Here is a 16391-nt window from a genome sequence, read left to right as displayed (position 1 = left end):
GTCACTTAATACAAAACAATGTGTCTGTGAATGCATCCTACAACCCTCTGAGCTGGGGAGAGAGATGAGGGTTGGCTTCCTTAACCCAGCGGGAGTAACCTCGGCCCCTCCTCTGTGTGCCTCTGCCCCGGGCAGTTTGTGGACAAAGCCAGGGGAGAGAGCACCACAGAATCATTTAGGTTGGAAAACACCTTTAAGATCATCGAATCCAACCATAAACCTAACACCAGTGCAGGCTCCCAGCAAGCGGGTGGTTTATTTTTTTGGATGTACCCGAGGAGTTTGTGCAGGAAGAGATTTCTGCAGGCAAGGAACAGGCGTAGCCCAGGAGGGCTGCAGCAGGCTGGATCTCCACTCGCCTTCCTTGGTGCGACCGATCCCAAAACAAGCCGGGCTGGAACTTTTCCAAAAGGCGCAGCCTCCCGCTGCCAGGGGAAGCTCTTCATTTAAATCGCAGAAGAGGAAGCTGCTATTTGAGTCAGGGAGGGGATTTCTCTCCGCAGAACACGAACGCTGAGAAAGCTTTTGATCTCTAGGCTGAGCTAGCAAAGGGTTACGAATCCCTGTCCCGTTTGTGCTCCATCAGCCCTGGTTTGTGCTTCCCTTGGGCTGCTGAGCAATCTCTTTGGGGATCTGTCCGTGGAGGGGCTTGAGGAGGGGGGAAAGACCTGCAGCCCAGGGGACTGTGGGGACCGAGATGTGGCCCGTGGGCTTCTCGGGGGTGCGCCCAAGCAGATGGCGCTCCAGCTTCACGCCCAAGGCTGTCGAGGCAGGCGGTTTCCTGGAACCGGATCCTCGGCCTCGACAGAGCCGCCTCTGCCATTGCCGCCTGTAGCCATGGACCTGCGAGCGGAGCTGCTGAAGTCCATCTGGTACGCCTTCACCGCCCTGGATGTGGAGAAGAGCGGCAAGGTCTCCAAATCCCAGCTCAAAGTGAGTCCTCAGGGGGAGCCAGGATGGCCCCGGCGCGGGGCTGGTGGGTGGGCTGCGAGGGGCAGAGCGGGTCCAGGGATGCTTGGTGTCCCCCTGGGGTTTCCACCGAGGGATTGTTAAATATTAAGATTAATAAGAGCTTGCAGTCGCCTCCACACTGGTTTTGGTGAAGTTCTTTGGCTCTGCCTCGTCTACCTTTAAAAAAAAAGCTGGGGGAGTTAATGCTCAACCATATTTTCTAGGTGAAAACGAGGAGAAATCTAATTTTTAGTTATTTCCAGTTTCTTATGCTTTTCATGGCCAACTAACAGCCCAAACTCGGTTTATATTTTCTTGCTTTCCCGAGCACCCGCGTTTCTGCTTCCTGTTCAGCCAGCGGGTCGGTAGGTAGAGGCAGACCATTTTTAGACTAAAACTCCTCAGTGGTCTGGCCAGAAATAACACAGCGCTTTTAAAAAATCTCTGATTTCCCCTCTCCCCCACTCCCTGAGCAGCTTTGCAGGGGGCTCCTGCCTTCAGCCCTTCCTCAAAACCAGCGTGGCTTTAAAAAAAACCCTTTTTGTCTGCCTCTGGGATGGGGTCTGGGCGAATCCACCAGGTTGCACCTTGGCTTTGACAATAATTACTGATTTTTATGGTTTTTTCCCCCTTTGCAAATGATGGGACGCCTTTATTTGTTGCCGGGTAAATGTCCCGTTGGGGTTTTTAGGCTGGCGCAGGGGTTGAAAATGCCAGTTGGAGCGGGGGGCTGCGATGCTGAGGAAAGACCTGAGCTAGAAAACATGCAAAACACGGGGAGATGTTGCGTCAGGACTTGGCAGCTGCTGCCCGTGTACGAGATGAGTTGTGAAACACTGCAAAGAAACCTCTTTTCCTCTATTCCCTCTACTTCATAGGGCTTCCCCCGGGCCAGGCTGCAGGGAAGGTGCTGGGCTTGGCGGGGGGAGATGCATTTTGCCCAAAAATGAGGAGTTTTGTTTGCAGGGGTCTGGAGGAGAAGCAGCCGGGCTCCTCCTGCTCAGCCGCTGCCTTCGGCTGCTCCCCCGAAACTCGTTGCATGTGTGCCCTGCGAGCCACGCTCGCCTGCTTAAAACTGTAGAAATACTTGAAGGAATTAAGGAAAATCCCAAAGTAGGCGAGAACCTAATTCCCCCGGCTAATCCCCGAGGGCAGCTGTGCTCCCCCCGACAGCATCCCCTGCACCCAGGCGCCGGGTCCTGAGCCCAGCCCAGGCACGCTGCTGGCCCCGAAAGCGCCGGTGTGCACATGTGCAGCGCTTCTCTTGCAAGATCGTTATCGCCGGCGACGATGCTGAGGCCACAGAGACCCTAGTTTTAACGGCAGTTTCCTAGAGAGTCAGTGCAGAGGGGGTCGGGGGAGCTGCAAACCCTCGCGCAGGGGTGGGGGGGATGCTGGGGACGGCGTCTCCGCAGTGACTTTGCCCAGGGTGACATTTCAGAGGGGAAGGGAGATTCGCCCCTCGCTGTTTTTCCATCCGCCTTTCAGCGCCGAGACGGGCCGGCGGCGGGTCGGGCTGCGCCGTTGCACGACGAAGCTCAACTCCGGATAACTTTTCCCCGGCCTCGAGGCCGGGACGAGCTCATTGCCATCACCCACCGATGCCAACCGCTGGCTCGGGTTCACCCCAGCCTACGCAAGCCGACAGCGGCGTTTCTGCTCGTAGGTTCAGTGCGGAAGAAATCCAGGGTCTCGCCGGTTTGAGCAGTAACGCGTTAAAGCCATGGTGGCCGTGCCTCCTCCAAACTCCCCCGGGGCTGTGCGAGCCGGGCTGGGCTCCGCTCCCTCACCCAGGCGTGTTGCTGCAAGAGGGGGCTTGAATAAGGGTGGGAGAAATGCCGGTGTTCCCGGTGTTTGCACCTAGGGGGAACAAAACCGGCCCCGGGAGTCGGGGTGGGAATTTGCAGGTGGATGAGCAGCACGCCGGCGGGACCCGGGTGCTAAACGCCGCCGACCTCTCTCCAGCCACTTGCATAAGTAAATTTAGCGGCGTTTCAAAGCGCGCTGGCGAAGCCGTTGGGTTCAGCAGTTGAGTTCTTCGCCTGGACACTCCTCTACGCAAGCGAGCGGGTGCGTATGGGTACGCGAGGGTAGGTGCGTATCTGCACAGGAAGGAAAGACAGTCTTGTGGTTGAGTGTTGCGCGTCGAGAGATGTCGGGTAGCTCTGTTCCCAGCGCGGGCACACACCAGCCCCGCTCGAGGATAAACCTTTATCCTCTCCGTGCTGTCGCATCCTCCCTGGGGGAGCTGCTCCCCATCTCTGCGGATGCCGGCTGGGATGCGGGATTCGGCTCCCGCAGGCAGGACAGGGCTGAGCCCTTCAGGGTGGCCGAGCCCGGGCGGCAGCCACCGAGCACCGTCCTGGTGCTTCTTGGCACCTCTGCTCCGCTCCTGTCCCGGCTGCAGAGGGAGAGGAGCGATTTGCTGAGCGGAGGTCGGTCCCCTGAGGCTCCAACGCCCTCGGGGAGCGGAGAGGAGGCGGCAGGGGGACGGGCGAGCGGTGTAAATGCGTGTTGGGGGGCTCAGGGATCCCCCACCCGCTGCGCGGGGTGGCAGGCACGGGGTGCGCGTGGCACAGGAGGCGGCTCTTGCTCCTTTTGGGGAAAGAGCCCATAACTTGTGCAGGTCTCTGGGTATAACTGGTGCCTTGAAGGGGTGCGTTAGCACAGCCCAGCCGGTTTATGGCCCCCCCCGGGGGGCAGGAGGAAGGCACATGCCTTGGACTGAATGCTCCTCTGCTTGTTGCACGCACAAAAGGCTCTTAGCAGATGCCGGTGGGTCCCAGTTTGGCCAGTAACAGGTCTGACACCAGCTCATTCATCGAAGCAGGGGGGAAAGCCTTCCCCGAGGTCGGGAGCTGGTGGTCACGAGGGACCAAGGGGTCCTGGCTGAGGGGACATCTGTCCCCTCCTCGCTGCAGAAAGCGGGCAGCCCGAGGGACCCTCGCTGCTGGCAAGGGCTCCCGGCGCGGGGGGGCCCCTGGGACAGGACTCTCCGCACCCCCAGCTCCGGCGTGGCTTTGATTTTCCTCAGCAGCGCCGCTCTGCTTGCCCGTGGGGAAACTGGGGCAGCAGCAACAACGCTCCCTGCACGGTGCGGGAGCTCCGATCCCCCTGCTCCCCCCCGCCGGGGCCAGAGGGGTTTGTGTTTCCCACGGGGAGCCAGGCTCCAGCCCGAAAGGTCACCCCCAGCCCTGGCATCACCCCCGGCGTCTCCCACAGGGGAGAAGAAGAGCCGCTGCCATTCTCCAGCGGCGTTAAATATTCCACCCCCGGCTTCGGCGGCCTTCGGCTGCGGAGGGGTGGGAGCAGGGGGTGATGGGGGGCAGGAGAGCAGGGGAGAGGGTGGGGAACAGCAGCGGGGCTGGTGCTCGGAGGGATTTGGGGTGCTCAGAGGGATTTGGGGTGCTCGGGGGTGTCAGGCAGACCTTTGCTCCCCCCCGGCCATGCCCTGCACGCTGCAGGGGAAATGTTGCATCACCAAACCGCTCTGAGAGCATCCCATCCCTTTTACCCCCCCTGCCGTTATTTTCCCCTCCTATCCCTCATTTCAGAGCCTGGGGAGCCCGGGGAGGGGGTTTCCCACCTCTCCTCTCCCCCCGGGGTTGGGGCAGCCCCGGCCGCACGCACCCCACATCAGCCTGGCCGGGGCTTTCCTCTCCACTCTGCCCCACTTTCATTTTGGAGGTGACCGCCCCGGTGAGCCGAGGGACTGCGGTTCGCAGCGTGCCGGAGCGAGACCTCCCAGGGCTTTTTGGGGTGCTGTGAGAGGAGGTGCGAGGGATGGGGACGAGGCCCAACGTTGGAAATGGGGAATGGGATGCGATTCCCAAACTTTCAATCCATCCTGATGGATTCATTAGCCATCCCAGAGGATGCCCATGGTGTTTCCATCACTCCCCACGCCTCTGCAGACCCCGGCGCTGCACTGAACCCCCAAAAAAGGCACAGCCATAGCAGCAGCAGCGCTCAGGGCTACAGCGCGGGGTGGAGTCCTGCTGATAACATCAGTCCAGAGGGTGAAAAGAAGGAAAATCTGGTTGAGCAAGAACCGTCTCCAGCTGCAGCAGCCGGCATGGTCTCCGGTGGCTCCCCTCCTGCTGGGGGGAAAATTCCAGCCCTGCACGGAGAGGAGCAGGAGCAGGGATGCTGCACCCCATCTCCTCCAGCCCCTCTCCTCAAACCTTGGCAAGCTGTGTCTGCAAACCCCACAAGCTGTTTTTGCCAACCCTGGTGCGCCAGGGCGGCATCATTTTGGGATGCGCGTTTAACCATCTCCTGCTCGCTGGGAGGTAGAGACGAGGAGACAACAGCCTGCCCGGCATCGTGAGGTGGAGATGCTGGTGGTCCTCGTGGCCAGCCTTGCTCCGGGCTCTGGCAGCCGGCCCGGCAGCGGCGTGGGCTTTCCAACACATGGGAAATTCAGGAGCTTCAAAACATGCTTTGTTTTGGGGGATTTGAACAAAACTGGGCTGGTTGGTGACGTTGGCAGACTGCGTCTGGAGATGCTGTACCTCCAGATCCCCCCTGTCTGCTTCCATCCCAGGCAAAACCTTTTCTTAGTTTCCTATAAATCTTTTCATATTTTCATCTTTGCGTCTTCCCATGCCCCACTGGCAGCAAGGAACCGCTGCCAGGCCGGCCGCCGCGGCCAGTTATGTTTTCAAGAAATCGCTGAGGGCAGCTGCCAAACAGCATGGCTTGGGGTGGGTTATCGTCCTCTCTAGATCAAAGCATGTCCTGTTTGCTCTGTAATGTTTGAAACAGCCCTTTTAAAACAAAACAGAAAAAAAAAACAAAACAACTTCCTCATGTGCCAAGAAAGAAGAGAAACGAATGTGGAAAAATCCTCAGATTTTGCCTGTTTCTAAATGATTCTCCAAGGTTCACATTTGGGAATATTCCCCTGTGCCTCTGCCAAACCCAACTCCCGCCCGGGTGCTGCGGGGAGGGGATGCGGAGCAGCGCGCGGTCCCCGGGTGGGCGGGTGGCACCGCGGGGATGGGTTGGGGCAGGGTTGGAGGTTGTTCACCTTCTCCCCGTCCCCCCCCAGGTGCTGTCTCACAACCTGTACACGGTGCTGTGCATCCCCCACGACCCCGTGGCACTGGAAGAGCATTTCCGCGATGACGACGACGGGCCGGTGTCCAGCCAGGGCTACATGCCGTACCTCAACAAGTACATCTTGGATAAGGTGAGCCCCTTGGCCATCCCCCCCCATCCCCTGCCCCGACCTGCTGCGTTTCTGGTGGGGACACCACGGTCCCTGGTCTGCTCCCGCATCCCGTGGCAGCCCCACAGCTCTGGAGATCCCGTGGGTGGAAAAAGGATGCAGAGAGTTGGGGAGCACTCGGGTGAATGCCAAAATGAGTGAGAAACGTTTAATACTCAGCGTCTCCTTGGCAAAGGTGAAGTCAGCCCTTTCCATCAAGGCTCTGGATGGAGGTGTATCTCTGACCACGTTTCCTAAAGGGCTCAGAGAGAGAAAGCAGCCCCGTTTTCCTCTCCACCCCTGTTCAAATTTAAGATGGGACCTCATTCGGCAAAGAGGAGGAGAGGGAGGAGGACGAGGTGCCAGGGCAGGAGCAGAGGTTGGGGTGGGCAGAGGCTTTCTCCCTTTTTTTTCTGTGTGGCTCAAAGGCACCTTTGTTTGGCGCAGCGAGACTTTGCGGCTGGGTACTCGTTTCCTCCAGGCATGTGGGGAGAGGAAAAATGACTGACAACTTTCTTCCACTGTGTGCTCGAAAGAAGTGGAGGAGGGGGGGGGGGGGGGGGCGGGGGGGGGCAGAGCTGGGTGCAGTAACCCTTCCCTCCCCGTCTGCTTCCCCTGGGCTGAGCCGCGCCGGTCTCCGTGCCAGTCCTCGCCTTGCCCTGAGCTGGTCAGGAGCTGCCCAGCCTGGTCCAGGGATGCTGATCTCAGCCGCAGGGATCTGGTCTGCAGCCAGCGAGGGCAGAACCTTCCCCAGCTCCCCCTGCCTGGAACAGGCAGCTGCCCACGACCAGCCAGCCCAACGTCCCTATCACCGAGTGGCCAAAATCCTTCCAGTTTCCCACGTGGTTCTTTGGGAGATGACCTTTAAACCCCCTTCTTCTGTTTTCGCTACTGCTAATAAAATCCCAGAGCCTCAGAAGGGGAAGTGGGTTTTCCTAGTAAGAGGGGCTTTCAGCTTTCCCCCACCCATAGGTTTTTCTCCGGCTCTGCCACTGCAGGCTGCGGTTTGCCCTCGTGCTGGCAGCGCGTGGCTCACACAGCTGGGATGGAGCGGCCAGATGTGGCTCCTCTGGTCCCACGCTGCACCAAAACTGCCGCAGGAAGGAGCTCGCAGTGCCAGGCAGGCGGTCACAGAAGCTCGTGGACGGACAGCAGGGCTGAGGTTGATGGAGGCACCATTCCTGCCTCTGCCACTGCCTACCCGTGAGCCATCACTTCCCTTCGCTGAGCCCCAGTTCCTCTTTATGGTCAAATGGGACAACGAGAGTGAGCCGTGGAGGCACAGGGGAGGTGGGCTTGGGAGAGCACCACACACTGCTGCGTGTGCTTTACCACAGGGTTCCTGCTGGTGCTCCAAAGCCCGGCAGGACACGGCTGAGCCACCGTGGCCATGTCGTGGTCCCATAGCGTCTTCTCTACCAGCCGGGACATCTCGCTTGCCTGCGTAAGGGACCTGTGCTGGGGACACGTACTCTGGCATCACGGGTCAGTGCCCACTTACACTCTAGGTGTGGGTCCCACATATCAATCACCCTGTGCTTCTCATGGGCAGGGACAGGAGATTTCAGGTGTGAGCGTGTCTTCCCTCCAGCGCCTCCCCCCCAGAAACCCCCTCCGTAGCCCCGCAGCACCACGCTCACCCCCCGGCTCCTGCCCGCAGGTGGAGGAAGGCGCTTTTGTCAAAGAAAACTTTGACGAACTCTGCTGGACCCTGACGGCGAAGAAGAATTACAAGCCTGACCGGAACGGGAATAGCGTTGTATCCCACCAGGATGCCTTCAAGCTCTGGTGTCTCTTCAACTTTCTGTCTGAAGATAAATACCCTCTCGTCATGGTACCAGATGAGGTAGGACCTGCCTCTCCCCTCACCCCATCCTCATCCTCCCAGGGCTCTGCGTGCTGCTAGAGCCCAGTTTGGGGATGACACATCCCACTATCGCTTCCTGGCATGTCCCACCACATCCTGCAAGATGTGGTGCTCCAGGGTGTGAGAGAGAACAGGGCAGGGGTGGGAGGAGGGGGCTGTCTGCCCTGGGCACCCCCCGCTATGGCCAGGGAGAAGGGGGTGACTTGGGAGCAGCTGGGGGGAACCCTCCAAAATGCTGAAGCCTCTCACAGATAGATGTCTTGGAAGATGAGGTGTGGGCTGGTCCATTTTGGTCTTCCATGGTACAAGCCTACACCAGCGAGCTCTTTTGCCTGCTGTGAAATGAATGTACCAGTTCTCAGAGCCCCAACCAAGAAGCATCAGCAGCTCAGCTCCTCCAGTGGCTGGTCCCTTGCCTAAAGCCCTTGCATCTCACCCAAGGGTTGAGTCGAGCATGGTGTTGGAGGAGGACTCCAGATTTTCATGGGGGAGAAAGAGAAGATGATGAGAAACCCTTAAAATCTGGTGCAACGGGAGGTTACTCCCCGTGAAATCGCTGTCAGGGCAGCTGGGGCTGTGTCTCCTGGGCCGTTTGACAGCCCGTGCCACCACGAAGGCAGTGGCAGAGCAGACTCAGTTGTCTCTCTCCATGCCCGCTGCCACCAGGCGCTCACCCCCTGCCCAGCATCTGGAGAGTTAAGAGCGAGGTACCGGGCACAGCAAAGCTTCTGGCAGTAATCTCTAAATCTCCAAATTCCAGCTGGCATTTGGAGGAGGAGGTTCTCCCTTCTCCTGGGGGTCAGCTCAAAGCCCCACGAGAAGGTGGGTAGATCTGGGGAGGAGGGAGAAGCTCAGAGGCCAAGAGCGGCCTCACCAGGAGGAGCTCGGCTGGGCAAGCAGCTGCCGTCTGCTTTGACACCATAATCAACCTCCTGAGATCAGCAGAAAAGTCAAAAGAAAACAAAAAAAAAAAAAAAAAAAAAAGGGAGGGGAGCAAAAAAAAGGACAAGAAGTACAGTGGTGCGCAGATGTGGGAGGGCGACCGCACTTCCTGCGCCCCGGGAGAGGTGTTTCCTGTTCCCCAGACCGTGACAAACTGAATCATCTCGCCGCTAATGGGGCTGAGCTTGAAAAAAGAAAAAAAAAAAAGAAAAGAAAAAAAGAAACTCTGTTCCTTAATAAATAAGCTGTCAAAAAGAATTTAAAACGTAAAAATTATATAATATATAAAATATATAATTGTATAGCTAATATATATAATCATATAATATATAAAATATAATCAAATAATTTTAAAAGTCTCAAAAAATAAGCTTTCTTGCACTTCTCTTAGATGATGTAAAAAAAACCCAGCTGGGTGCGGGGATTCTGCTGTGTTTCACCTGCGTGGCTCTCCGCAGTCACCCCCCCTCCTTGGGCCCCAGATGGTGGGTAGAGGAGAGCTGGCAGCAAAACTTAAGCTGAAACAAGTCTTCCCGACATCACGTCAACCATTTTAGCTCTTTTTTCAAAGCTGTTTATTTCCAGTTTCAAAACGATGCTCACCTCCTCCGTAGGGATCTCTTCCCCCTGCTCCTCCTTGGTGTTTTTACGGCGTCAGCTGGAAATCGGAGCGGTGCTGAGGTCTGAGCCACCTGCCTTGCGGGCTGGTGTGGGGGCCAGCAGCGTTGGGCTGTTCTCTCTCAGGCGCTTGACTTCTGAGGAGTTGTCTCACTCTGCAGACAAACAAGCCAAAAACATCTCAGCTTTGTGGTTAAAAGGAAAAACCTCCCAGTAGTGGTCAAGCTCTAATCCAATGTCAACCTCCTGAGCCTGCCTGCTGCGGGGAACAGCTTGGCCATGACCATCAACCATCACAAAGTGTGGTACCTCTGGAATAAGGGTTCTGCATCTCCAGGCTGGAAAGAGATGTTGGTCTTGGGCTCTCTAAAATGAGTTGGTGTGGTGGGGATGGCTCTCACTTCTCACCACCGCTGAGTTCCCCACCCCCACAGGTGGAGTACCTGCTGAAGAAGATCTGCACAGCCATGAATGTGGAGCTGAACTCCTGCGAGCTGGATGACTACCTCTCCCAGGAGCCGCAGGGGCAGGGGGGGCTGACGGTCTGGCAGTTCCTGGACATGGTGAACTCGGGGCGGTTCCTGCGAGGCATCGAGCAGGAGGCCGTCAGCATGGCCGTGGAGGAGGTGTACCAGGAGGTCATCGAGGATGTGCTCAAACAGGCAAGGAGCCCACATGTCCTGGGGCATAAACTCTGTCCTGCCCCCACCCCATTATTGATCCCCATGTTTCTCGGGCTCAGGGCTACCTCTGGAAGAAGGGCCAGCTGAGGAGGAATTGGTCGGAGCGATGGTTCACGCTGAAGCCCAGTGTCCTGTCCTACTACATGAGTGAGGAACGGAAGGAGAAGAAGGGGAGCATCGCGTTGGACAAGCACTGCTGCGTGGAGGTACAGCCCGGGCCATGCTCAGCTCAGGGACAGGAGACTCATGAGGTCCTCTTCAGACCCCAGGAAGGGAAACGCAAGAATACATCATTTCGCACCCATGAGCATGGGAGAGCCAAGTCCTATGGCTGGAGAAAGCGGGGATAACGTGGGGTATGGGGGGGTAACACCATCCTGTGTCCCCTCCCTGCAGATGCTGCCAGACCGGGATGGGAAGAGGTGCATGTTCTGCGTGAAGACCTCCTCCCGCACCTACGAGATGAGCGCCTCCGACACCCGGCAGCGCCAGGAGTGGACGCTAGGTCCGTGCCCACCCTGAGCCCCCTCCCCAGCTTCCCCGTGCTCCCCCGCCATGTCCCCACTGACTGTCCCTTTCCCTCCCTCCCCAGCCATCCAGACGGCCATCCGGCTGCAGGCTGAGGGCAAGAAGTCCCTGCACAAAGACCTGAAGCAGAAGCGACGGGAGCAGCGGGAGCAACGGGAGCAGCGCAAGGCGGCCAAGGAGGAGGAGACGCAGCGGCTCAAGCAGCTCCAGGAGGAGAAGGAGAGGAAGCTGCAGGAGCTGGAGTTGCTCAAGGAGGCCCAGCGGCAGGCAGAGATACTCCTGCAGGAGGAGGAGCAGCGGCGGAGGCAGCAGCACGAGGAGATGCAGAGGACGCTGGAGATCCAGCTGCAGGAGGCTGAGCAGGTGGGTGCATCCTCATGGCATGTCCTGCCCCAGGGCTCTGTTGGTCATGGGGTGGGTGCTTCCTTCCCATTCCCTTGCCTGTGACAGCCCTGGGGGTTTGGAGGAGCTTTTAGGAGCACCTTCCAGTCTCGCAACAGTGCTGCTGCCACCCATCGCCTCTGGGCTGCTGGGGACAGTATCTGACCAGGGGACAAGGGATGGAGGGGTCAGCTCTGCTGGGCGTGAGATACTCGAGGAGCAGGAGATGAGGACAACCTGCCCTGGGGTATATGAAGCTGGGGGGCAGGTGAGAGGCGAGTGCTAGAGTCGGGATGGCCAGGGAGCCCATTTCTGACCTCGCAGCCAGCGCTGGCTCCAAATGACGCGGTGTGTATCCTGAGCAGGGAAACGACCTTGCTTTGGAGCTCTCTCCATGGGCTCTCCCTGGTGTGGGAGATGTTTGGCCCCATCCGCCCAGGGATGTGGGGGTAAGGGGGTCCTGGGGACGGTGGCAGTGGTTCTGCTAGCTGCCCACAGTGATGGCTTCTCTCCCTGCCGCAGGCTCGCGCCTCCATGCAGGCAGAGATGGTCCTGAAGGAGGCAGAGGCAGAGCGTCAGCGCAAGCGCATCCTGGAGCTGGAGGACATGCAGGAGCGTCTCCAGGAAGCCCTACAGCAGGAGGTGAAAGCGCGGCAGGATGAGGAGTCTGTGAGATACGCACAGGCCAGGTAGGACCAGGGCATCCCTGCTCCTCCTCAACCAGCCTCACTCCCAGGGCAGGAGCTGGGCATGGGGACACGCTCCTCGTGGCTACGCAATGCTCCCGGGAGTACTGGGGTGTGCTGGTGACTTCCCAGTATGCCAGTAGGGATGGGGAAAGCTGGTGGATGAAGTGGCAGAGGGACGTCCTCACTTCTTGCTCTTTGTTGACAGGCTACTGGCTGAGGAAGAAGAGAAGCTGAAGCAGCTGATGAAGCTGAAGGAGGAGCAAGAGGAATATATCATCAAAACTCAGCTGGAGAAGCAAGTCCTCAAGCAGGAGATGGAGAACAAGAACAAGTGTCTGGAAGAGGCACAGAAACAGCTGGAAGAAGTGAGAGTGAACAGGCAGAGGGTGGACCAAGACGTCATGGTGAGCATCACATCGGTGCCACATCCCTTCACGGTGTGAGCCCCGGGGGACTTCCCAGCCCTCCCTGAGTCACCTCCACACCGGGGAGGACCCAGCAGCTTTGGGAACCAAGCTGGCATTGCCTTGAGGGTTTTCTGTGCTGTGCCATGGGCAGGCACGGGGTGATCCAGTGGCTGAGATGGGACAAGCATGTCCTGCCCCGGGGGGATAGTGCTGGTGTCCAGAGCAATGTCAACAGTGGGAGTGTGTGGAGGTGGGAGGATTGGAGGAGGAGCAGAAGACCTAGAGGAGGGTGAGCTGGGTCTGCGTCCCAGAGGGAGCCTCCAATCCAGACTTACTCAGGGAAGGGAAATTCCTGCCCATGGCCCCAGGTCGGGGGTTGTCAGGCAGCCGGCTCACCCCTCTCCTCCATCCCCTCCCAGGCGGCCCAGCGGAAGCTGCGACAGGCCAGCACCAACGTCAAGCACTGGAATGTCCAGATGAACCGACTAATGCACCCCATCGGGCCAGGAGGTAGGAGACCGGCCATCACACCCTCCCCTGCCCCTCCTGAGCACAGCCACGCTGGGGCACGACCCCAGTCTCCCACCCATCTCCCCCTCTTTGGGGGCATCTGGGGGCTGGAAGGACCCCCATCTTTCAGAGAAGATACCCCCACACCTCCGGCATGGAGAGAACCCATAACCCTTTTCCTCATCTGTAAGGTCAATTTGGACCCCAGGTAAACAATCCTCTTTTTATGTCTGTCCCCAGACAAGCGTACGAACGTGAGTGGAGGAGGCTTCGCTGGCTACCAACCCCTCCTCTCCCAGAGAGATTCCTCCCTCAAACTCAAGCAGAAAGCGGAGGATAAAGGCAGCAACCCCACAAGGGTCAACAGCAAGGAAAACGTGAGCAACGGCGGGAACAGCGGCATGCTGCCATCTCCAGATGCGGACACCATGGCCACAGAACCCACCAACTAGCCCAGCAGGATGGTAGAGCCCAGCAGGGAACTGCGGGGTTCAGCACATCCCTTTGAGCAGACACAAGTCAATATGGCCATCTCTGGATGGAGACAAGTGGGGACCAGCACAGAGCCTATAGTTGACTACATATAAGGCAGAGATGCTCCCATTTTCCTCGGGAAAGGGCTGCAGCCATGCCGTGCCAGGAGGCTCAGACAGCCCAACGTTGGGGACAAGGCAGTGGAGCCATCTCCTCTGGGCTGCCCAGGTGTGGGACCTGGACTTGACTTCCCAGACTCTGTTTTCCACCCTGCCTAAAAGAAGAGCCAGTGGGTTTGGACTGCATGGCCCAGGGCTGCAGTTCCCCCTTGGTTTCTACCAGTAACCCTTCTACATCGCCCGCTGCGCCCCTGGGCGCATGGCCCTGCGATGGCAGCTGTCAGGGAAGCCTTGGCAGACAGAGCAGTGCCTTCTCGCCACCCCCGCAGAAAGGCCGGGGTGTCCTTAACTAACACATGCATCACCCTGAAGGTGGTTGTTCATCACTAGAGTCACGTAGATGTTAGCAGAAACCAACAAGCAATGAAGCTTTTGGAGCCGCTGGCCCGCAGACCTCCTTCCCTGCACATCTGTGGCCCTGCAGGCACCAGACCTCCCTCCTCGGCAGTGCAGGGTTTTGATTCCTACTGTAGAAAAGAGCCCATTAAACGAAATCAGACACCACCTGCACAAAGAGGCTCCCCCAGTGGATTTTGGGTTGGTCTGCGGAGGGCCAAGAGCGACATGGATGCTGGTGAATTGGCCATAGATGATGAACTCCCCTCTGGGTGGGAGGGCTGGCACAGGGGTAACATCTGGGAGGGACAACACCTCTGTGTGATTAATGAAGTGCTTGTATAGGAAGGTAACGGTGCTCTGAGCTTCGCTGAGGTCTTTGCCCTTGGACTGTGGGAATCCCTGTTCCAGAAGTCTGATCAAAGGATCTGGTCGAAGGTCTGCAGAAGGCAATAGCAAAGACTCCCAGGGGCCATCCAAACGGGGAGCTGGTGGATGTGGCAGCTCTCTTCAGTAACACTGGCCTGGCCTGTCTCCTCCAGCTAATTTGCTCCCTGAAAAACTGAGAATAAAAGCCAGGTCTGCTGGCAAACCTCCCTGCACCAAAAAAACCCACCCCAAACCCAACCCACGCCAATACTGGGGTTAGTTTTTCCAAGCACTTCTCTTTAAATACAGTCCCATTCACTTGTGACTTTGGGGTCTTTATTGTACAGTGCACACAGCCCCCGGTCACATCAGGGTCCCCTCTGGTAGCAAGCCCTGCATCAAACCCTGGTTCATGGTTGCTCACACTGATTAACTGCAGTTCATTAGGGTGATTACAATCTATTTCCTACTCGTGCGGCTTTCAGCATTTGCTCACACAGCTCTCCCCCCCTCCCCAGTTTTTACAGTGTTCCTTTTTTACAATTATTTTTCGTTGTGCCTGACTGCGAGAGAGGCCATTTCCGCAGGTGCCAGTGGAGCGGCGTGGCTGTTCTGGGACAAAGCAGCTCTGTGTGCCCATGAGGGTGACTGGGTGGCCCTGTGCCCCAGTCCCACGCAGCCTCGCTGACGCACAGGGAGGGCACGGGTGGCTGCAGCCCTTACAGTGATGGCCACAGTGGCCATGGCCCTGCAGGGGCTGCAGGTCAAATTCATCACCTCTCCTCCTCCTTCCCACTGTGCTGGGACACAGCAGGGTCGTCCTGAGCAGCAGCGTGGGCCCTACAGCCCCATGTGGATCTTGGGGTCCCTGCCTGGCCCTGAGCCATCCTGGCCAGTCCACTGGGACACAGGATCCCTCAACTCCGGACAGGTTTTCTGGTGGAGCAAGACATTCCCAACAGACTGCACTGGAGGCTGGGGCTCTGTCTTTCATCGAGACGCATGGGGACCAGGGTATGAATCGCTGCAGCCTCCCAGGGTGACCCTGGCAAAGCTGCTCGTTGGTCCGTGCGATCCGGAGAGCAAGAATGGGGAGGGAGCTAAACGCCCATCTCTACTGGGAAGGAAACAGGCTGGGTGGAAATGCACTGATGGGAGACAGCATCCTCCCTCATCAGCTTCATTACCTCAATCTCATCCCTGATCAGGTGTCAGGACAGGTATGTGCCACGCCACACCTAAACAGGGAGGAAAAGGGCCACCTCCACCCTTGTCACAAGGGGTCTGATCCAATGCACAGCCCCCAGGGGCCACATCCCTGCCGGTGACAGTGCCATTGCTTTTCCTGAGCTCTGGGGCTGTACCATCCCTCCTTACAGCAGCTCACCAGAGCATTGCTTTTGCTCCCGAGAGTCAAGTTCTCATGCGGCAAAAAGCTATACATTAATTGCCATAGGCAAGGACAGGCGTGGAGGGAACAGCCGGAACCAGTGTCAGCACCTGCCTTTGATCAGGCACCAAGTCTGGATGCGCCCGGATTTGTCTCATCCTCCCGGAGCGGCCAACCGAGAGCTGGAGCTTGACTAAGTCAGCAGTTGATGCGCATCATCGGCGTGCGCCCTGGAGCCTCCGACTAAGAATAAACTCCTGCAGCAGGATCACAAGGAGAGCTCAGGGAGGCGCTGGGAAAGATTGGCTCTCTGCCGCTCCCACCATCCCGCCCCTGCACCAGCGTGGGTGTGTGCGGGGTCTGCATGCCCATGGAGGGGTCTTGTGGGGGAAACCTCATGGACCCATCTGTGGGGTAACACCGTGTGCGTGAGCAGAGTCAGATACAAACCTTGCTGCTCTGTACGTGAATCCTTTGCAGCCCCAAACCCGCAGCTCTGCCCAGATTCCCCTGTCCCAATGCACTGGCCTGGGGTTCCACATTTGCAGGAAGGGCAGGTCAAATCCTAATTGTGGCTCTGTCTGCATTAACGAGGGGCATCATCCAGCCTCTGTACTGCTCCTTGAGAATCCATAGCAGTGACAGGGCCTGTGCTTTTTAAATATAACATCACTTATCAGATTAGCCACCGCTGTGGTTTACCTAGGGGGTGAAGATATAAAATTAGCTCCATCTTAGACCTAAAGTAACGTCATTGACAGCAGGTGGCTTGCAAGTCCCCCGGCGGGCAGCTGATCTGTCCCTAGGAGGGCCGAAAGCAGTGAGGGGCTCAGACTGGGAAGGGGAAGAGAACCC

General features: G+C 58.0%; 1 protein-coding gene across 1 annotated transcript; it reads left to right on the top strand.

The window, feature by feature from the left end:
• The first annotated feature begins 769 nt into the window (after positions 1-769).
• On the top strand, positions 770-14521 carry DEF6 (DEF6 guanine nucleotide exchange factor). The gene is made up of 11 exons (XM_082494713.1): positions 770-933; positions 6005-6145; positions 7824-8009; positions 10025-10252; positions 10333-10479; positions 10670-10778; positions 10866-11164; positions 11705-11871; positions 12077-12275; positions 12698-12788; positions 13029-14521. Exons 1-11 carry the CDS (start codon positions 838-840, stop codon positions 13238-13240), a joined length of 1875 nt encoding a protein of 624 aa, XP_082350839.1. The 5' UTR covers positions 770-837; the 3' UTR covers positions 13241-14521.
• The last annotated feature ends 1870 nt before the right edge of the window (positions 14522-16391 follow it).

The sequence above is a fragment of the Vanellus vanellus genome, assembly GCF_965231255.1.
Source record: "Vanellus vanellus genome assembly, chromosome: 23".
Classification (NCBI taxonomy): Eukaryota; Metazoa; Chordata; class Aves; order Charadriiformes; family Charadriidae; genus Vanellus; species Vanellus vanellus.
This window is presented reverse-complemented; position numbering and strand designations above follow the sequence as displayed.

Excerpts from the sequence above, each read along its gene's own strand:
- DEF6 (XM_082494713.1), top strand. The coding sequence starts at position 838 with ATGGACCTGCGAGCGGAGCTGCTGAAGTCCATCTGGTACGCCTTCACC. Across the intron at positions 10,779-10,865 it reads GCGCCAGGAGTGGACGCTAG|CCATCCAGACGGCCATCCGG; the intron begins GTCCGTGCCCAC and ends CTCCCTCCCCAG. Across the intron at positions 11,165-11,704 it reads AGCTGCAGGAGGCTGAGCAG|GCTCGCGCCTCCATGCAGGC; the intron begins GTGGGTGCATCC and ends TCCCTGCCGCAG.